Genomic DNA, 22,542 nt, shown 5'->3' with positions numbered 1-22,542 from the left:
GTATGTCTCTGTGAGTTTGTCAGATTCCCTGGAACTAGAGTTGTAGACAGTCGTAAGCTGCCATATGGGTGCTGGGAATTGAACCCATGTCCTCTGGAAAAGAAGTCAGTGCTCCTAACCTATGAGCCATCTCTCTAGCCCCAGGACCAAGGAAATTTAATTCCAACCTTCCATTGAACTGATTGACTATCTTAAAAATGACATTTTGGCAGTAATTTTGCCACAGATTCCAGCCAGAGATAAATCTGGTAGTGTGTAGTATACAGTTTTAAATTTTTATTTTATGTGTGTAAGTGTTGAAGATTGAAGAGGCCAGAAGATTGCCTGGAACTGAAGTTAAAATGGTTGTGAACCATCACATTGGTGCTGGGATCTAAACCCAGATCCTCTGGAAGAGCAGTCAGTGCTCTTAACTGCTGAGCCATCTCTCCAGTCCCATAGCATTGTATGCATTTATATGCTGCCATATTATTGAAAAAATGAGCATTGCACAAAGTCACTAATAGTAGACAAAGAAAAAAGAAAAAGAAAAGGTAGAGAAATTTCTGGAGTGAAATTTATTATGTAATTCATCTGTACACTGTGGGTGTTTGGGTCTCTGTTACTGCGGTAAAACTCCAGGACCAAAAGCAGCTTGGGGAGGGTAGGGTTTATTTCATCTTACAGCTTGTAGCCCATCATCCCAGGAAGTCAGGGCAGCAACTCAAGGCAGGAACCTGAAGGCAGGAGCTGATGCAGAGGCCATGGAGGGTGCTGCTCACTGACTTGCTCCTCCTGACTTGCTCAGCCTGCTTTCCTTAACCCTTCAGGACCTCCCACCTAGGGCTGACACCACCCCAATGAGCTAGGCCTCCTTTGTTAATCTTTAATCAAGAAAATGCCTTGCAGATTTGCCTGTAGGCCAGTGTTACAGAAAGACATTTTCTCTGCTAAGATTTCCTCTCTCCAGATGTCAAGGTTTGTGTCAAGTTGACAAGAAACAACCAACACACTGTGCTTTATTTCATTTTAAAAGACATTGTCAAAGCCATTCTGCCGCAGCTGAGTGTTGGATGTGTATAGCCACCATCCCAGCTTACCCACGTGCATGTGATTCAAAGTAATCACAGCTGTAAAATTAGAGTCTTCATCTCAGAAAATTGGGAGAAAAGCATGTTCTTCCTTTTGTTGCTTTAAGGAAGTAAATAAAACAAGCTCGGACAATACGATGCTTTTGCTAAAGCTTGAACATGTGCATCCATGCTAGTGAGCTACAACATGTGCGTTTGTGCACGAGAAGATGTCCACTAATTGCACTAAGATGTTGCAGTGTCCGCCTGAACCTGCTTTACAACAGTGCCCTTTTTATTAAAACCCCCCTTTAGCAAAGGCCAAGTGTCCTTCATTTCCTCGTTAAATGTAAGTTGTTCCTGACACGTGCACACTTCTATTTTCATAGATACATTTTAGAGCAGTGACAACTTTAGCTGCTCTAAAGTGTGCTGCTTGTAAGAAAGGAAACATGATCACTCTGTGGGCACCTATACAATTCTGGGATATCTTTGTATGGAACACACCTCTGTGCGAGCACTGATAGCGATATTTAGTGTTGCCTTGGCATTGTTAATGACCGTCTGACTGTATCAGTGAGTGGTACGCTCCTCCTGGCACAGCCATGCCCGGCACAGCCATGTTGCCTCGGCATTATTAATGACCGTCTGACTGTGTTGGTGGGTGGTTACGCTCCTCCCAGGACAGCTGCATTGCACCTGCATCAACTTTGCACATGATTAAGGTTCACATGTGAATCTTATAAAGTTAAGCTCTTGAAGAATCTACATACCTTAGCAATGCTGTCATTAATTCTCTTCACTGCTCTTTTGCATTAACTTCACATCTCCATTTATTCCTCCAGAACTGGACCCGGCACATGTGAGCACACCTTATTTTTCCACAAATTATTTGGTTTTGTTGAAACAGAGTTTCTCTGTGTAGCTCTGGCTGTTGTCCTGGAACTCGCTCTGTAGACCAGGCTGGTCTCGATCTCAGAGATCTACCTGCCTCTGTCTCCTGAGTGCTGGGATTAAAGGTGTTTGCCACTACTGCCTAGCTAATTTCTTTATTTTAAAACATTTCTTGAGACAGACGTTATGGCTGCTTCTATAGAGAAAGCAGTAGTCTGCATCTGTCTTACTGGTTGGGTCTAGTTTTTAAAAATATATTGGTTTGCCCAGAGCACATTTGTTTAGATGATAAACTAAAAATGATCAGACAGAAATATGTTGACTGTAAGAAAATACTGCCACTTGATGCCGAATGCTTTCATTCAGATACAGGTGTTCTTAAGAGCACAGCTTGTCTGAGACTGAACCACATCCTCCTTGTCCCCAGCTTCCCCAGCCAGCCTGGCTTTTGCACACCCGTTTTTATATCACTCTCATCGGTTTGACTCTTCATTCATGCTCCTGTTCCACGTGTGTGTTACTTTCTGACTATGAGGAGGATTTTTCTGATACTGTGCTATGCATAGTTTTATCTCCTTCTTTAAAAAAATAATTCCATGACTTATTTTGCAATAATATTATAGTCTGCTTGGCTGTAATAATATTGGTAAGAAAGATTAGGACTTATTTTATAGTCTAGAGATTTCAGTGATAAAGCTTTTTTTGTGTTTGCTCTATTTTTTAGATGGAAAAATTCATGTTTTTTGTTGTGAACATAAATGCTGTTCACTCTGGGCTCCCAAATGAAAATTTGTTATGACATATAGATAGTATTCCTACAACTCTTGTTCCACTTCACCCAGCCCGGTCCCCAGGGTTTTGACTGTCTAATGGACCCCATGTCCGTCAGCCCCACAGCCTGCTCTCGCGGGTACAGCGTGTGCAGCAGAGGAAACAGTGCATCGTGACCGCTTATCTTACTCTGCTGCTCCTCCCAAGGTATAAAATCATCACCGGGAAGCCTTCTGGTGCCATATCTGGAGTACAGAAAGCAGAAAATGGGCCAATTGACTGGAGTGGAGACATGCCTGTTTCTTGTAGTCTTTCTCGGTAAGTATACCTACTTCTTAACCTTTGACATCCTGTGTTTAATCTCTTTGTTGCCTAAAAGTCACAAGCACATTCAAATATTTAAGCATATTTTCGGTGCTGACTTTCTTTCTGTTGGTTTGTTTTTTGAGGCAGGGTCTTGCTATGTAGCCCAGGCTAGCCTTGAACTCAGCATGTAGCCCAGACTGATAATCCTCCTGCCTCAGTGTCCCACATTCAGGGATAACCAACAGGCATGGACTCTCCCACTGTTGGCCTGTTTAGTGTAGTTTTATTTTGATTTTTTTTTTTTTTTTTTTTTTTTTTTTTTTTTTTTTTTTTTTTTTGCTTTTGGGGTGATGTAAACATCTGAGCTTTAGGATACTTTCCTGAGGATAGAAGGCAATGTGTTCCTAAGATTGGTTCTCACTTGTCTTGAAATTCTTTCCAATGTAGGGCTCATACAAAGGACTTGATACTGATGGACCATGAACAGTGGTGTAACTAGGAGTAAGTTTTTCCTAATGGTGGTGGTGTACTCAGTGGCGGCACACATCTTTAATCCCAGCACTCAGGAGGCAGAGGCTGGCAGATCTCTGTGAGATCGAGGCCAGCCTGGGCTACAGAGTGAGTTCCAGGGCAGCCAGAGCTACACAGAGAAACCCTGTCTAGAAAAGCCAAATCGGGAAAAAGGTGAAACCAAAAAACCACCACCAAGTTTAATATTCTCTTTACTTTGAAAAAGTATTCAGGTTATTAAAAGAATAAAAAATAAGTATTTCTGGGCTGGCCATAGTGAGATGAACCTTTACTCCTAACACTTGGGAGACAGAGGCAGGAGGGTCTCTGTGAGTCCCAGTACAACCATAGCGTAGCTCAAAAAAATACCAAAAAAAAAAAAAGATAAGCATATCTAGTACTTTTTCCAGCATTTCCAATGTTTACAGGATCTTACGTAATTTATCAGTCAGAACTCTATTATATTGTCAGATTGTCCCAAAGAAAGGATTAATGTCAAATTGAAAGTAACTGGGCAATGTGGCAACAAACCTATAAACCCAGCACTCAGGAAGCAGAAGCAAGAACATCACCACAGGTTCAAAGCTAGCCTGGGCTACATAGTTCTAGGATGGCCAGAACTGCATAGCAGTGAGTCCCTGACTCAAAACAGTTTCAAACTAACTAAAAAAAACTGGTTGGTAGTTCCTGCCTGTGACCCCATGGGTTTGAGGCCATCCTGGGCTACATAATGCGTTTCAGGATACCCTGAACAACACAGTGAGACTCTGTCTCAGCTGTCCCATCCCCAACTCCTGGGGAGGAAGCAATACCCTGTTTCATTTTTTTTTACTTTTTTGGAAAACATTTTCTGAAAGTAAACTCATGTAACTAGATTTGCCAAAAGAAATGTGCTGTGTTGGAGAGTACAGCTTTACAGACACAGCAATTTGTGCTACAGGCGATTGCAGAACCATTACTGACGGGACCTCGGGGAGCCTGGCAGGATGTAAAGGGCTCAGGCCGGGGTCCGTGCTAGTTATTGGTATATTGCTGAGTCAGTGATGCCGTGGTCTGATTTCTGAACTAAAGAAACCTCATCCACAACAGCTGTTAGCATAGAAGTCTTCCATCAGAATTTCTTGACTTGAAAAGGTGCTTTTCATGATTTTTGTTTATGTTAATGATAAAGATTTTAAGTACCTCAAGGGAGCAGTAAAGACCACTAACTAAAGCGAGTGAACTGAGAAAGAAAAAGAGCTAACCATTCTCCTAACTGTCAGGACTGGAGGGAGATGGGGGAGGGGCGGACCAAGACTACAGAACAACACGTGACTAAGCATCCAAATACATGAGCCTCTGGAGACCACCCTTGTTCAAACTGCCATGCTATTCTTTGATTTGTGTTTTCTTTGTATCTTTGGCGGCTCTGTGCTGTGCTCTCCAGGTAACTCTGTAAATACTGTTTCAGGGGTCTTCAGACACTGCTTACTCCAGTCCTTGCAAACATCCTCGAAGCTGACCAAGACAAGTGCTGGGGTTTTGACCAGTTCTTCGCAGAAACTAGTGATGTCCTTCACCGAATGATAATCCATGTTTTCTCGCTGCAACAGATGACAGCACATAAGATCTATATTCATAAGTACAATACGTAAGTGCCTCTGTTCTTCTCCCGTCTGTGTGTTGTGTAATACAGTGAACATCTCAGCCAGGAGAACAGATGGAAAAGATGCCTTACCTTCATCAACAGTGCCCATGTCTCGGGAAAACTGAGTTTAAATGCTTAGTGAATTCCTGGTCACTAATCAGAAGTAAACCCATTTACTTTTTTCTTAATACACAGATAAGTTACTGTGTACTTAAACTGCAAGTTTGACAGAGCTAAATCTATGACTTCTTTCAAGTACAATGTACTGGTAAAAATGAGCTGCTTTATTGAAAGTATACCCTCTTTAAAAACAAGAGTGCTAGACGGTGGTGGTGAATGCCTTTAATATCAGCACTTGGGAGGCAGAGGCTGTCGAATCTCTTGTGAGTTCAAGGCCAGCCTGGTCCTTAAAGCAAGTTCCAGGACAGCCAGGGCTGTTACACAGAGAAACCCTGTCTCTAAAACAAAACAAAAAAAGCCTAAGTTTTAAATATAGTGGAATTTCTAAATTTAGTATAGCTTTACATAATTAGCATGAAAACTTTATGGATACTTAAGAAATAGTCAACATTTGTTTTGCATAAATAAAAATACCAGGTGATTTTGTAAAAACTTATGTAATAAGATTATACATGACTAAATATTCACCTGAGTGTAAAACTTGGGAAGGAGTTAGATGGATTGTATCAGAGTAACTATAGGTAGTGGTGGCCGTTTACTGTGTTGCCTGGTGCTGCCATTGAGAGAAGCTGGGTGGAGAGTACAGCGTCTGCTGAGTTACGTCTTACAACCACGTGTGAATTCTCTGCAGGGATGTCAGAGTAGGATGAAGAAGCTGTGTGGGCTGACGCGGTTTGGAATCCGCGTACGTGGGAGATTTGGGCAGGAGGATCACCACAAATTCAAAACCAGCATGGTCCACATAGACAGCTCTGGGCCAACCAGTGTTATATAGTGAGACCTTGCCTCAAAACACAGCCCACCCCCCAAAAAAATTAAGAATCGGATTCATACTTTGTACCTTAGTCTGTTCAACAAAATTTATATAACAGTCTTGTTGTCTCATAAAATCCATGAGAAGGGGTCTGGAGAGTCGGTTTGGTGGTTAAGAGCACTGAAGAGGACTAGGTTTGATTCCCAGTACCCACGTGGTGACCCACAATTGTCTGTAACCCTCAATTCCAGAGGATTTGATGCCCCCATCTGGCCTCTGCCAGTGTATCAGACATGCCTGTGGTGCACAGACATACATGTAGGCAAAACACCCATACACATACAAGAAAAATCTTTAAAAGAAACACGGGTGCTTTTTGTTTTAGTTCATGAAAAGAAGATTCAGGCGTGACTAGCTCGGTGGGAAATGTGTGGTTAGCATGCGTGAGGCCCTGACTTCAACCACAAGCGCCAAAAACTGAAAAGAAAAAGAATATAGTTTACACAAAATATTTAGATATTAATAACCTAATAACTAGATCTAATACAACATAAACAAAATATAACTTTAGATTATTTTGTCATATTCTGGCTCTTTATAGCCTAAACCGACTGATGTCATTGTTGTGGATATGCACTTGATCTTAAAATAGCCTGAGCTGGTCAAGTCAGCAGCTTCAGGCGGAGCCACGTCACACTGTCAGCCGCCTTTGAGCTTGTGGACCTATGCAAGGGGACTTTACCTTTTCCCCGAAAACATTATTTGGAAAATACTCTAATTTCTTAGAGTGTTTAACAGAAGTGTTATAGTTGTGTTTCAGGTCCTGTTCTTGGCTCTGCATAAAGAGCCATGATAGGGTCAGGTTATGTGGGGTTCCCACTTCAGTACGTCTTTAGTGTCCATATTAACAAGCCAGTGCCTAGAAGACGCGTTCAGTCGTAGAGCACTTGCAGGAGTGTTGCTGATGTGCAGGTTTGACCTCCAATTCCATCAGCGTCTGTCATCCTCTCTTAACTTCCCTCACGCAGTGCTGCTGTATTCCATGAACTGGTATATAAGCAAACTAAAATTATTTCTGCAAATCAAGAACTTATCTATGAAGGACGACGCTTAGTCCTAGAACTTGGAAGACTAGCCCAGCATTTCCCCAAAACCACAGAGGAGAACCCTATCTTTGTCGTAAGCCGGGAACCCCTAAGTACCATAGGACTGAAATACGAGAAAAGTAAGTCGTGATCTTTGTCATGTCCTCACTGGCCACTAAGTCAGTCGTCTGTCACTGAAGAACTGATGCTCATTTCATAAAACTGATACTGATTTTAATGTAAACTACAAATATTAAAATTTCATAAATTAGTTTATAAAGATTGCAAAAGTGAAAAGCCTCATAATTTTTCTTCTATTTTGCTTTAGTGTTTTGTTTTGTGAAGTGATAGTTTGTCATGCTTTACTGTGTTTGTAGTGTTTGGTAACTCCCAAAATAACATTCCTATTATAAGTTCAGAAAATATTTATTCTATCCAGTGTATGTAGGACATTCTGCCATTCTTTAGAATTTAAGAAAAAATTAGATCAAAATCTTCAAAATTTTTTAAATTGTTTGTCCTACTGGTGTGGAAAAAGGACTTATTCAGAATTTTGAATCCATTTTGAGACTTCAATATTAAGTTTAGATTGAAAGACAGTGTAGAGTTCATTGTATTAGAATATATTTAACAAACAGAAAAAAAAAATGAGGCTTGGGGGCTAGAGACATGGCTCAGAGATTAAGAGCACTGCCTGCTCTTGCAGAGGTTTCTGAGTTCAAGTCCCGGCAACCACAGGGTGGCTCAGAGCCATCTATAATGAGATCTGGTGCCCTCTTCTAGCCTGCAGACAAACATGCAGGCAGAACACTGCATACATAATAAAATAAATAAATCTTTTTTAAAGAATGAGGCTGATGAGATGGCTCAGTGGATAAAGGTGCTTATCCCGGAAGCCTGGCACCTGAGTTCAATCCCATGCGAAGGTGGGAGGAGAGAACCAACTCCATAAAGTTGTTCCATGACATCTGCGTTATGCCATGGCGTGTATGCACATAATAAAAAGGAAGGAATAAAACACTTGAAAAAAATTTGAGGTTAACTGGGCAGTGGCAGCGCACACCTTTAATCCCAGCACTCTGAAGGCAGAGGCTGGTTGATCTCTGTGAATTCAAGGCCAGCCTGATCTACAGAGTGAGTTCTAGTACAGGCTCCAGAGCTACACAGAGAGACCCTGTCTCAAAAAAAAAAAAAAAGAAAAGAAAAGAAAAGAAAAGAAAAAGAAAAAAAAGAGAAACACTGGTGGTGGCTGTTAGGAAATGAGCATTGTAAGTGCCTGAGGGGAGGGCCTGGAGTCTGTTCTACACCTCTGTCTGTCACCTTGAGTCAAGGTCTCTCACTGAATCTGGACCACTCCTTTGTTTTTGTTTTTTGTTTTTTTTTTCCAGCTAGGCTGGCTGACCAGCAAACTCTGGGAATCTGCCCATCTCCACCTCCTCAGTGCTAGGGTCACAGCCACTCCCAGCTTTTTACATGAGTGCTGGATCTGAACTGAGGACTCACATTACACATCAAGTTCTCTTACCCACTGAGTCATCTCCCAGCCTTCCTTTTTTCTTTTTCTTCTTTCCTTTCTTTCTTTTTTTTTTTCTTTTTGTCTCTGTAGCTTTGGAGCCTGTCCTGGAACTAACCCTTGTAGACCAGGTTGGCCTCGAACTCACAGAGATCCGCCTACTTCTGTCTCCCAAGTGCAGGGATTATCAATTAAAGGCGTGCGCCACCACCGCCGGGCCCAGCCTTTCTTTTAAAGCTAGGAAAAGTGCCTTAGAAGATTGACTCCTGTGGGTTTAATTTAGACATTCTGCTTGCTGTAGAAAGAATAAAATCATGTATCCACACATACTTGTTTCTAATTTTAAGTTTTTTACTTCATATTTCAGTTCCCCTACCTAAAGTACATCCGCGTTATGATTTGGATGGTGATGCTAGCATGGCCAAGGTTAGTATCTTGTTGAATTAACAGTGGTGGAAGTAAGAATCGTATTGTGTTCTGTGTGCCTTGGGAAAATATTTAAAGTATTATCCAGTCCACATTGTTTTACTTTCATTTATTACAGTTACATATTTCTAGCTTTTAGACAGTGATAATTTATTTGCCTGATGGAAATTGCCTTTGGAATATGGAAATATGACTGCTTTTGTGTGACAGTCTCTCTTACCTTGTCCACTCTCAGCACCAAACACTATGTCTCTTTCTCATCAGGCAGTGACGGGCGTTGTGTGTTACGCCTGTAGAATTGCCAGCACCTTGCTGCTCTATCAGGAATTAATGCGGAAGGGGATCCGGTGGTTGATGTAAGTAGCAGACTGCAATCTGAAATGCGTCCTTCGCACTGACCTCACTAACCCGGGCCGCGCCGCATCACTGAGCACTGCCACCGCAGCAGCTAGGTCACAGCTTGGTTCTGCTACGCCACATTTGCCTCACCTTAGTTTGTACAACAGTCAGCATTATTTTTGTTGAGACCTCCAGGATAAACAGTCTGAGTTTCAAACCCACACAGCTCTGTAAAGTGTATAGTCCTCCTTCAAAGACCTTGGCACGGGTTCATTTGCTCTCTTGGATGACTTTGACACTGACATAACTAAAGCAGTCTGATAATTTGTGCATTTCAAATGTACAGTCAGGGCCTTCCAGTGCGGCACAGAGTGATGCAAGCATCCCTGCTGAGCTTAGACCATTGCATCACCTCAGAAGTTAGTGCCCAGTAGCTCCCCCCCCACTCCAACTTAAACATCACTAATACACCATAGCTTTGCCTATTGTGGACATTGCGTGTACGTGGATGCACACCTGTGTGTGTATACTCATCTTGACAAGCAGACTAAACTTTTTTTTACTAATCATCTAATACAGTTATTCTCAAACAGAAAATTGATCTAATGAAGTGTTGTCTTCCTAAAAATTACCTTAAGAAATACAAGTGTTAGATTGAGGATGTAGTTTAAGGTGGTCAAGTGCTCACTTTGCAAGAATGAAGACTTGAGTTCGACCCCATTTTTTTTTTTTTAAACAAAGAGGTAGCAAAATGCCTGTGGTCCCAGCACTTGTGAGGTGGAGGCACAGTGGCATAGGCTTGTAACCCACCACTGAGAAGGCAGAGACAGGAGAGTCACTCAGCCTTGCTGGCCAGCCAGCCTGACTTGCAAGTCCCAAGTCTCAGAGGAAGCCCCTTCTGAAAAAGAAAGATGGCACTTGAGAAAAGCCACTGCTTGACCTCTGGCTTCCACCCCCCCACCCCCCCCACTCCCCTCCACCCCCGTCTCTCTCTCTCTCTCTTTCTCTCTCTCTCTCTCTCTCTCTCTCTCTCTCGCATGCACACATGGAGGATGTGTGTGATTTGGGTCTTTTTTTAACCGAATGTGGCTCATGAAAGTCACCTTTCTATCTGGTAAGAGTAAATGCATCTCCTTTGAGAACCATGCTGTTGCTGTACCCACGTTGACTGTGTTCTGCAGATGCAGGGAGACCTGGTTCCGAAGGACCCCAGGAATGCTTTCCCAGGCTCACCTAATGCTTGAACAGCCCGTATAAGCTTATGAAGGCATGTGTGTCCCTGCAGCATTCTTACTCCTGGCTCTGGGATTTGAGCCAGGGGCTTACTGTGTAGCCCAGACTGCTCTCAAATTCATGATCTTCCAGCCTCCACCTCACAAGTGCTGGGACCACAGGCATTCTGCTACCTCAGCTGGCTCTTGGTGTTTTAGGTTTCTTTCCTGTGGCTAGTGTTATATCAAACAAAAATACAGCCTTGTGCTTGTGATGACTTTCAGCCTGGGCATGGCCTCTGTTTCTAAACCTGGTTTTCTGCCTCCACTAAGAAGCTTTGTGCTGGGAATGGCTTAGTACCAGGACAACTTAGTTAGTGCCAGGGTGGCTTAGTGCTGGGATGGCTTAGTTAGTGCCAGGTGGTCCTGATTAGTGCTGGGATGACTTAGTGCCAAGATAACTTAGTTAGTGCTGGGATGGCTTAGTTAGCACCAGAGGATGCCTTAGTTAGCACTGGGATGGCTTAGTGCTAGAATGGTTTAGTTAGTTCTAGAATGGTTTAGTTAGTGGCAGGAAGGCTTAAGTGGTGAAACTGGCTCTTAGCATATCTAGAAGAAATCTAAATGCGCCAAATACAAACAGCATTTGTTTTTCCTGTTTTTCTGTCCCTGGTTCAGTGGTGTTATTTGCTATAGCTTAAGTTTAAAAAGCCTTTTTCATGTAATCACAGTGTCAGATTTTTTTAAAGGGTCTGCCATATGTTCGATTTCCTTGGCCACATGTGATGTCTTCCTTGTCTTTTATATTAATCTCTCTAAAGTGATCATAGGCCACAAAGTATAGATTTTAGACCTTGTTTGCTGATCACTATTGTAGCCCTTCCATTAGCTGTAATTCACAGTGCCATCCTCTTTAGAGATCACACATGCTGCTGAAGTAGCAAATTAACTGTAATACCAAATATTACACAACTTGTCTCTGTGATTATAGATTAGTTTTTGATCCTTAATGCCGTGGGTTTCTACAGCTTTGACCTGATTCGTGATGACAGCCTGTGAGGTGTAACTGTCCCAGATGTGGAAGAGCCATGCAAAGGCTTTTGGTTGTTGGGTTTTGTTTTGTTTTTAATTGAACCCTCTACAAGAGGGAGCCTAGAGTACTGCCTGCCACAGATATGCTTTTAATAGTACCCTAAAAAATGTGATTTGGCACTTAAAGTTTATCAAATGTGTTTGAAGTAGAATTTCAATCTAATTAGTGGTAGTCCAAAAATAGTTCTTAACTAATAGGGTAACATTATTTTCAGTGAATTGGTGAGAGATGATTACAATGAAACTGTTCACAAGAAGACAGAAGTTGTGATCACGTTGGATTTCTGCATCCGAAACATTGAAAAGACTGTGAAAGTGTGAGTAGATAGAGTCGTCACAGAGACTGGCCTCCATCTTAATTACCTCCAGTATGGCGGGACACAGTGTGCCAAGGGTTTGTTTATGCAGCAGCCCTGGATTCGTGGCTGCTCCATCTCAACAGGGAGAACATCAGGTTTCTTATAAGGAATTAACACCATCATTTTGATGGCATTTCCAACATAATTTCTGAGTGGCAGGCAGTGGGAGGGAGGCAGAGATGAACAGGAAATATAAAACTTCCATCAAAGCTGGGTGGTGGTGGTACACGCCTTTAATCCCAGCACTCAGGAGGCAGAGGCAGGCTGATCTCTGTGAGTTCGAGGGCAGCAGGTCAGCCTGGTCTACAAGAGTTAGTTCCAGGACAGGCTCCAAAGCTACAGAGAAACCCTGTCTTGAAAAATCAAAAAAAAACAAAAACAAAAAAACCTCCCATCAACTAAGCAAGTGAGAAGCGGCAGCTGAAACAGCCTTTGGGTAGTATTTTGGGAATTTTAGGAACAACTTTTTGAGGGGCCACTGAGATGGTTGAGTGGGTAAAGGGGCTGTCTGCACAGGCGTGGTAGCTCGAGTACCATCTCCAGATGGGCTGGAGGAGAGTACTGACTCCATTTCCTTCTGACCTCCATATGCATGCTGTGGCATGCACGGCCCATACACACACACACACACACACACACACACACACACACACACACACTATTAATAAGTTTTATTTTTAAAAAAAACTACAGAATTTTAGCAGTGACTTTTAATTTATTCTTGTTTATAATTCTAAAATCTGGTGTTTTCACCATTTTCCTGACATAACATGATTTGAACTTCCTTCTCTACTTTTTCCTAATCTGCACATTTATATTGGAAGTACATCATATATAATGGAAGTATACAGTATATGTACCGATTCTCTGTATAGAGCCCCAGATTCCCAGTAGGAATTCCCATCATGTCAAAGCATGATATCGAAGCCCCATGACTAAGATCACTAACTACTAAGTAACTATGAAGGGTATAGGATATACAGTGTGGATCCATAGCACAAAGGGACAGGGTCTGTCCTAGGCTGGAGGAATAATTGGCATGTAACTTCATTATACTCAGATGGTGTGAAACTTAAAATATAGGAAATGCTTGTAGAATTTTCCACAAAATAATCTCTGACCACCATTGACCACTGGCACCTGGAGCCACCTGAAACAAAAACCACAAATAGAGGAGGAACATCTGTGTAGGAGACGCCTTCTTTAGGAAGGCAGCAAAGGTTTCTTAGAATATCTTACCATATAGACCTTGAATAAATTTTTTATTAAGTGATTATAGTAATAAAATTCACTTCATAAACTACCTCTAGAAATGTGTATTTATTACTATTATTTGTTTTCTGATGTGTTTTTTATATAGATATGAAAAGTTGATGAAAATTAACCTAGAAGCAGCCGAGTTGGGTGAAATTTCAGACATACACACCAAATTGTTGAGAGTAAGTATTGGTGAATCATGACAGTTACAGGGTGGAGCGTAACCTGATCGCTGCTGGTGAGAGCTTGTGTCTGCGCTTCCTGAGAAAAGTGTCACTTCCCAAGTTCCATGGAGAAAAGAGCTGCCTGTGTGTGTGTGTGCTTGATATGACTATACCTTATTTTATATGTATTCTTAACAATATATATCATATACAATTATATTTTATTCTGTATATATTCTTAGATATACACATACACCATATCTGCCATTCAGTTCTTTGTGCTATTTCCAAATGCTTTCTGTATTTTTCAACACATGTGAATTTTATCTCTCCTACCTCCCATCCCACATTTTCTGCATTTTTTGTTTTTTATCCTTCATGCTGTCATGTAATAATGGATGTTCATAATTGGTTCTTTAACATGCAGTCAAATATTGGTGATTAAACTTGCTTAGAAATAACTGCAAATCCAGAAACATCAGATCTCTTTGAAAAATAAAGGACTGGGAATCCTTGGGCAGTGGATTATTTCTATAACTAGAAAAGACAGTAAGGGCACAAGTTTACTGAACACAAAATAGATGTCAGAATGGATTTCTCCTTAATGCAGAAGCCCACTCAGTTATGGGAGCTGATTACAGACTCCCAGGCTGCCTGTTTACCCAGACACCCCTGATGGGGGAGGCTGCCTGTTTACCCAGACACCCCTGATGGGCTGAATAAATTATTTTCAAGTTATGCATATATGTGTGCTGCTCTGTGCATGTGTGTACAGGTGTCCCTGCTTTGAATCCCCTTGAAGCTGGAGTTAGAGGCAGTTGTAAGCCACCTGACGGAGGTGCCAGTCCTCTGGAGGAGCAGTAGGGCTCTCTAACCCCTGAGCCATCTCTCCAGCCACCATAAGGCCTTTAGTAGTTCTTTGTAGTTATGGTTTCTCTGTCTCAAAAATTGTCAGCTTCTTTATCTATTCAGTTAAATAAAGGCAGAACTATGTGTTCCTGCAAGCCTGTAGCATTTAAGGGATTCATAAGGTGGATGCTAGGGTGTAAAGGAAGGCCCACAAGACAGCTCAGCAGATAAAGACATTTGTTGCCAAGCCTAACGCCCTGAGTCAATTCCCAGAATCCTCCTAACCAAAGCTCCATAAATTGTCTGACCACCACACATACACTGTACCGTGTCTGCACCCATTCACACAAAGAAAGACACTGTAATTAAAAACCTTTTATAAATAAGGAAATCTGAGGGCAGGGATTGAATAGCTTGCTTGGTAAGACCTGAGCTCCAGCCCCAGAAGCCGTGTGATGTGGCGGACAACCAGTAACCGTGGTGCTAGAACTCTCGGGATTCACTGCCAACTGCTCAGCCAGTCAGTCGCTGGGTTTTGACCTACTCATGCATGTACTTGCATGTGTGCATGTGCTGCACACAGACAGGGAACATGGTAACAGCCTGCTCCTCTTTCCATATTGGACTGATCTTTAGTTCTTATCCATAGTTTTAGATCTAGAACAGTGGTTTTCCAAAGGATGAATCACGATGAGTAACAGACTATGAAGTTTGGTGCTTGCGGTTGGTGGCATCTTTAGGGAGGATAGAAAACGTCAGAGCACATCACATATTACAAGTCTCTGTCCCGTGAATAAAACTTTCACTTTACTTACTTACCCATTTTAAATGATACTTAAAACATTGGGAAAGATTTTAGGAGCTAAAGTTATTTAAAAGTCAGAAACAAATCATTTGCTTGAGTGAATTTATTCTAATTTTAAAATAGCACGTATGCCTGCCACCGCCCTCCCCAAACAACAACAACAAAAACAGTAACTAAAGGTGTTTGTGAGTGTCCTGCAGCAGTCAGCAAACTGGTGCATTGAACAGCAGGACCAGCCTCACCTGAAACCAGGATAAACAGCAGAGACCCTGAGACCGAGCCTCCCATGGTTGGCATTCTGACCTAACCCATTGCTGTGTTTAGCTCTCCAGTTCCCAGGGGACCATAGAGAGCGGCCTTCAGGACATTGACAGCAGACTGTCTCCAGGGGGGTCGCTGGCAGACACCTGGGCCCATCAGGAAGGCACTCATCCGAAGGACAGGAAGTAGGTTCCGCCTTGGGGGAGTTTCATTGTTCATTGTTCTTTGTTGCATCGATCCCAGTCATTTACTTGGGTTTTTCTTCCTTACACAGTGTAGAAAAACTCCAAGTCCTGTTAAATTGCATCACGGAGATTTACTATCAGTTCAAGAAGGACAAGGCAGAGCGCAGTAAGTAGCGTTGGCCGTTCCTTCATCTCGTGTCGGCTCCTGAGTGTGGGCGGAGCAGCACAGGAGATGTGCGGGAAAGGCTGAAGTACCAAGTTAGTGCCAGCCAACCTTTCCCCCTCCTCAGATTAAGGTCATGAACCCTAGATCTTCTGGAGGCATGGCAGGCAGCACACAGGAAGGGCTTCCTGGTGGGCCTGGGGACAGAAGTCAGCAGCACATCTGACACAGCCCTGCTCTGTTGCCCCTGTGCTGCCCCAGGCCTCTCTTTTTAAAGAAAAGCTAGAGATATGAGCTTTATTAAAAATATCCTGACTTAAATGTTGATGGTTAATTTTCATTTTTAAATCATAACTTCATACTAATCAAATTAAAGTGTAAACGAGCCATATGTAGCCCGTGGGCCCCAAAACTTTGATCCCCACTTGGATCTCTTAGCCTTTTGGAAGCAGTGATCTCCAAGGAGCTGAGCTCCGCGCTCACAAAGTGTGCTCTTCCTTTCCAGGACTAGCTTACAACGAAGAGCAGATCCACAAATTTGATAAGTGAGTATCCAGGCTGGGCTAAGACTCGTTCCTTCTGCTCCTGGTCTGTGATGTCTTTATTTCTTGTTAAAGTTGGGGTTAATTACAGTTTCCACTGTGGGTCTGCATTGTTCAAGCCCACTCATCTGGTTCCTGGTTGGGAGAGCCCTAGGACAGAAGAATGACTGGGAGAAAGGCCCAGTTCTGCCCACCCAGCTGTCTCTGCCTCCATGCTGTGTTTACGGACGGCAGCAAGGAGGGCTCATGAGGCCAGCACAGCCCTTAACTAACTCCAGCCAATAGGTATTTGGGGCTGGAGATGGCTCAGTGGTTAAAAACACTGGCTGCTCTTCAGAGGATGCAAAGTCAGTGCCCAGCACCCACATCAGGTGGTTCACAACCACCTGTGCTACAGCTCCAAATCCACAATAATTCTTTTAAAAAAAAATGAATTTCATGTATTTGAAGTGTTTTTTTGTTTCATTTTGATTTTCAAGTCAGGGTTTCTCTGTATAACCCTGGCTGTCCTGGAACTCGCTCTGTAGGTGAGGGTGGCCTTGAACTCAGAGACCCCCCCTGCCTCTGCCCCCCATGTGCTGGGATGAAAGATGTGTGCCACCATGCCTGGCTTGAAGTATTTTTAATCAGAGGTAGAAATTGTGAGGTTATGTTAAGCCTCTGGTTCTTTCTAATTTGCAGACAAAAACTGTATTACCATGCGACAAAAGCAATGAGCCACTTTACAGATGAGTGTGTTAAAAAGTATGACACTTTTCTGGATAAGTCAGAAGAGTGGATGCGGTAAGGAGGCTGGAGTGGGGAGGGAGGTTGGCTCTGCAGTCAGCTTTGCAGTGCGCTGTATGCGGAGTTTGAGAGTCCCAGGAGGATGCTTACTAACAGGCTCTTATTGGTTTTCAGAAAGATGTTTCTTCTCAGGAAACAGCTGCTGTCTCTAACTAATCAGTGCTTTGATATCGAAGAGGAAGTGTCCAAGTATCAGGACTACACTAATGAGGTACAGCCCTGGAGTGGAGTGGGTAGGAAAGAGCTTCTCTGTGAGAGGGCTGCGTGGTGTGGTTCTGATAACGATTGCGGGAGACAAGACACCGTGGGCCTGTGTGTGTTCACTCCATTCTCTATTCAAATTCATGGCCTTTATTCGTTTATGTGTGTGCACGCGCATGCCAGAGGACAACTCTGGGGAGCGGTTCTCTCCCCCAGCGTGTGGGCTCCAGGTGGCCTGGGTCTGCAGGCCTGGCAGCAGCACCACGCTGCTCACCGTCTCTCCCTCGCTCATTTAGCTTCCAGATGTTGAACAATTAAAACACCTGATAATTCATCTTTTATTGTTTGTAAGGAGAATTGTTTTAGAGGGTGTTGGTTTCAATACTTAGCGTTGATGTCTTTGAAACAGGAACTCAAAACTGGTATTGGGCTGTAGACTAGTGGTTAAGTACCTGCCCAGAGTGCATGAAGTTTCCCACGCCCCTGCAGAGTGAGTGTGGGGAGCCCAGCCTTCCTGAAGCTCTACGTGGTCCTTGATTGGCAGTATGTGCCTTGGCTAGGGTCACATTTGCTTTATGTTGCAGTTACAAGAAACTCTGCCTCAGAAAATGCTTGCAGCCTCTAGTGGAGCCAAGCACGCCATGACCCCGATTTACCCCAGTTCTAACACTTTAGTGGAGATGACTCTTGGGTAAGCAACTTTGTTGGAAATTGGAATGGCGCTGCTTGTTCTCATTCTAGTTTGAAATCTTGTTCTCACATTTCAAATTCTCGATGTTTACTATGCTTGGTGTTATTTCATGACGGCTTAGATTACACAACCAAAACGCTACAAATTAATTCTCGGATGTTGAGCATCTCTGCTTTATCCCCCTAGTATGAAGAAATTGAAGGAAGAGATGGAAGGCGTGGTTAAGGAGCTGGCTGAGAACAATCATATTTTAGAACGGTGAGTGGTGCAGGCGTGGCTGGTGCTGTGGCCTGCAGCCGGATCAGTACATCTCTGCTTCTCCTTCTCTGTTCGGAAGGTGCAGTGATGGGACAGGCAGGGGACATCTTGGCCCCTACTCTTCCTTCTCAGTGTGATGGGAAACTTGTGATACCCTTTGGCATTGGTTTTTGTTGTTACTGTTTTGTTTTTGACAGGGTCCCACTCTGTAGCCCTGGTTATCCTGGACTCATAGAGCTCCACCTGCCTCTGCCTCCTGAGTGCCAGGATCAAAGGCGTGCGCCATCACGCCTGCTTATTTGACTCTGCACAAGGATCTTTTTCACTTGATCTTCCTATTTGGGCCTCAGACTACAGTGCTGGGGCTGAGAGGTCTCCAAGGCCGCTGCACACCTTTTATTACTGAGAGGAAAGCAAAGTTCTGTCCTAAGGAATGTGCTTGTCTTAACACAGTATAATTCAAAGATACACTGATTTGATACCTGCATGCTGAGGAATAACACTGGGAAAACATCTCCCATAATTAAACTAAGAGCAGAAACTGCATTCTCAATGAAGACTGTACAATTCATGATATCACAGTCTCAGATCCAAGCCATTCCCTGCGGACAGGGCTCATGGGTGCATGGCATGATGCATGCGGGTGTTCAGCAGAACCAGGGCTTCAGAGGAGCTGTGCCCTGCGGTGCCAGCTGTCAGAACACCTCAGCTTCACTTGACTTTTTTTTTTTTAGTCCTGTGTATTCAGAAGCCTTTGGCTGTGCTAATTTCTCATGACTCCTCCCCCATCCAGACATACATTCACTTGCGTGAGTGAAATGTTTGGAACCAGACGTGTTTGAGGCTCCTGGACTTTTCCAGATAATGAAATGTGGGCCCAGCACTGTGGGTGTTCTGTATGTCCCTTTTACACATAAGCTGAAAGTTACTTTCATGCAGGGTTTGCTATGCCTACATGATAAATGCATCTTGTCACAAGAGGTCAGAATTTTTATTTTGTGGCCTCTTGTCATTACTCAAAAGTTTCAAGTTTTGGGTTATTTCAGATTTTAAGGTTCAGGGTGTTTGATTTGTAATGAAAGCCAGGGCAGCGGAGAATATTTTCCAACCTATATACAGAGATATCCTGGTTTCACTTCTAGGAGTTTTGTATCTGAAATCATTCTGACTCAGTTTTCCCTCTAAATGACCCATGCTGCTCCAGGGACACCGCTTGCTACCTCTTGAAACATGGATTCTTACAGGCTCACATTTGTGCTTCCCCTTGACTAGTTTGGTAGTCTTCACAAGGTTTCCTGTCTCCCTCATCCATACTTCCCTTCTCCTGTTAGCTTAGTTCTGTAACCACAGTCCTAGTATTTACAGCCAGAAGAGTCTTCTAAAATACTGATATGATCATGTCCCTCCCTTGCCTTAAAAACTTCTAGCCAGGTGTGATGTCTTTAATCCCAGCACCCTACAGGCAGGGATAGGGGGATCTCTGTTAGCTCAAGGCCAGCCTGGTGTAAATAATCACCTGTAAATAACCAGAGCTACACAGAAAAAAACCTGTCTCCTCCCCCCACCCCCCAAAAAAAAGAAAGAAAAAGAAGAAGAAAAAAAAGAAAAGGAAAAAATTCTAAGGCTCTGTTACAGGAAGTACAGTCTACATCCGTGTTTGCACTGAGGAAGATGGGGTGTCTTGGTCGTAGTCTGTGTGCCAGCATTACTGCCGTCTACCCCAAAGTAACGCCCGTAACCAGGCTCTTCCTTCGCTTGCCCTGGAGAGCACCACTCTCAACTCTGTGTTTTGGCCTTTAAACTTAACCCCTCACTCAAAAGAAGATCTCTAATTCTTATGACACTTTTTTTTAAAGATTTATTTATTTTGTTTACAGTCTGCATGTGTGCCTGCTGGCCAGAAGAGGGCACCAGATTTCATTACAGATGGTTGTGAGCCACCATGTGGTTGCTGGGAATTGAACTCAAGATCTCTGGGAGAACAATCAGTGCTCTTAACCTCTGAGCCATCTCTCCAGCCCCTTATAACACTTTTTAAAGTACATCACTTCCCATTTTCTTTTTAAAAATGTTTTCCAGGTTAGGGAAATGGTACTTGCTACAAGCCTGACAACCCACATGCTAGAAAGACCTAACTTCCTCCACGCAAGCACCATGGTGAATGTGTGCAGGGTGCACACACAATGAATGAATAAATACATGGGATTTTCAAAATATATTTTCTTGAACATTTTATTTATTATTTTTATGTGTTTCAGTGTTTTGTCTGCATGTATGTCTGTGTATCACTTGCATACAGTGCTCCCAGAGGCCAGAAAAAGGGCTGGGTTCCTTGGACCTGAACTTGTAGGTGACTGTGAGCCACCATGTCGGTACTGGTACCAACTTGGGCACTCTGGAGAACAGCAGTCTCTTTACCTGCTGAGCTAGCTCTTCAGCCCTAAGACATGGGTTTGTTTTTGTTGTTGTTGTTTTATTTTTTGAGACAGGGTTTCTCTGTAGCTTTGGAGCCTGTCCTGGAACTAGCTTTTGTAGACCAGGCTGGCCTCGAATTCACAGAGATCTACCTGCCTCTGCCTCCCAAGTGCTGGGAGTAAAGACGTGCGCCACCACCGCCCAGCCTTGTTTTTGTTTTTAAGCTTCCCCTAGCCACTGAATTGTATTTCTTCGTATAATAATGCCCCTCATTTTCAGTACGATAGAACAAATCACAGTTGCCTAAATTATTTAAAGATAACTATTTCTAGGCCAGCAAGATGGTGCAGCAGGTAAAAGCTCTTGTGTAAGCCTGGCAGCCTGAGCTGAGTCCACAAACCATGGTATAAGTGCAGGAGAGAACGGGCTCCAAGTTGTCCTCTGGCCTCTAGCTGTGTGCCCATTAATAATAAATAATAGTATAATGGTAATAATAACATTAAAGCATTCTTCTGAAATTTTATTTCTATTCTGCAAATTATATTTCTATTCTGTAATTCTCTGGAGTGCTGGGCTGTCAGGAACTGGCATACAGCTTATTGGTAGAGTTCTTGCCCAGCATGTGTGAGGGGCCTGTATTCCGTCCTCAGGATACGGGGACCCCAGATAGCAAATGAGTAGATCTGCTGAAATTTTCTTTTTTCTCTTTTTGTGTGTTTTAGGTTTGGTGCTTTAACAATGGATGGTGGCCTCCGCAATGTGGACTGTCTTTAGCTTTCTAGGAACTCTGGGAAGTTCTAGTTTGCACAAGAAATAACATTGGGGCATGAAATGAACACCTTTATTGATGGTTCTTATTTCTATAATTCAGTATTTGATGAGGTCATGTAAATATGTACAGTTTGTAAATATAAAAATATATATATATATAAATTTTTGGCTGCTGTTCAGATGTAATTTTGCCTTTTAACATTTGTAAGTACTCAAGGCAGATTGACCTCAGTGAGCTGCAGAAGAAAGCCATGACCAGCCGATGCTTTGGGATGCTGTCCCCAGTGCTTCAAGTGAGGCTGGAGAAATCTATTGCTTGGTGCCTAAGGAAAATATTTTTTAAATTGGCATCCTTAAGACTCAGAAAGGACTAATAGTGGAGACCTTTGTGAGCAGGGGAGTGATGGCTTTTGTGATGGAACAGAGCCGACCCACTGTTGACCAGGGCCAGCTCCTCTGACAACGATGAAGTGGCATTATTTCATTTTACGAGGTGCCCAGATCTCCGTTCTCCTCGTATGTTTAGGTTCAGGTGAATTATTGAGCAAAAAAATTTAAAGTGAACTCATTGTTTAAACTTTGTTTTTTCTTTGCTCATAAATGTGTAATTGTCATTCAGATTTTAGTATCATTTCAATTGTTTTAAGCTGTACATTTCTGTACTTTAATTCTGTTAACTATTTCATGAAATATTCTGCTTACTATTTCATGAAAAAATAAATTTCTCAATTTTAATTAAGCTTGTCTGCTTTTGTATCTCTGGTTAGTGAAACAAGATGGGGTATTGTCTGTTTAAACCAGGGAACTGATTGTCCCACTACTGGGTCACTTCCCACCACTGGGTCACGTCTTACCACTGGGTCACCTCCCACTACTGAACTACATCTTCAGTACATAAGTTACCCTGAAGGGAGCCAGTCTCATGGTGATGAGAAATTATTCTCAGAATATTGATGTGGGGTGGCTCTGTCCCTCTTTGAAACTTCATGTTGTACAAAATGAAAGACAGTATTGTCCTTGAGAAGCCTGCCCGGAGCTCTGGGCTGAAGAAGTGACTTCGTCTAGAAATTTGTCTGTC

The 22,542-nt window shown here is 42.9% G+C and overlaps 1 protein-coding gene across 2 annotated transcripts in view; it reads left to right on the top strand.

Moving 5' to 3' along the window:
- The window catches only part of Tbk1 (TANK binding kinase 1), a 39,384-nt gene extending 17,181 nt beyond the window's left edge, over window positions 1-22,203 (top strand). Inside the window, exons 7-21 of one of the 2 annotated variants that reach the window (XM_085683437.2) lie at window positions 2,922-3,032; window positions 4,981-5,160; window positions 7,120-7,316; window positions 9,057-9,115; window positions 9,380-9,471; window positions 11,973-12,074; window positions 13,477-13,555; window positions 15,516-15,637; window positions 15,727-15,803; window positions 16,306-16,345; window positions 17,024-17,125; window positions 17,243-17,339; window positions 17,914-18,020; window positions 18,207-18,278; window positions 21,416-22,203. In XM_085683437.2, the coding sequence (XP_085539563.2) occupies window positions 2,922-3,032; window positions 4,981-5,160; window positions 7,120-7,316; window positions 9,057-9,115; window positions 9,380-9,471; window positions 11,973-12,074; window positions 13,477-13,555; window positions 15,516-15,637; window positions 15,727-15,803; window positions 16,306-16,345; window positions 17,024-17,125; window positions 17,243-17,339; window positions 17,914-18,020; window positions 18,207-18,278; window positions 21,416-21,467 (1,489 nt within the window). In that variant the 3' untranslated portion in view covers window positions 21,468-22,203. The remainder of the gene's footprint in view (window positions 1-2,921; window positions 3,033-4,980; window positions 5,161-7,119; window positions 7,317-9,056; window positions 9,116-9,379; window positions 9,472-11,972; window positions 12,075-13,476; window positions 13,556-15,515; window positions 15,638-15,726; window positions 15,804-16,305; window positions 16,346-17,023; window positions 17,126-17,242; window positions 17,340-17,913; window positions 18,021-18,206; window positions 18,279-21,415) is intronic. The other variant, XM_085683438.2, reaches the window with a different exon arrangement.
- Window positions 22,204-22,542: the final 339 nt, after the last annotated feature.

This window comes from Myodes glareolus, chromosome 26 (assembly GCF_982192425.1).
Source record: "Myodes glareolus chromosome 26, mMyoGla1.1, whole genome shotgun sequence".
NCBI classification, from domain to species: Eukaryota; Metazoa; Chordata; class Mammalia; order Rodentia; family Cricetidae; genus Myodes; species Myodes glareolus.
This window is presented reverse-complemented; position numbering and strand designations above follow the sequence as displayed.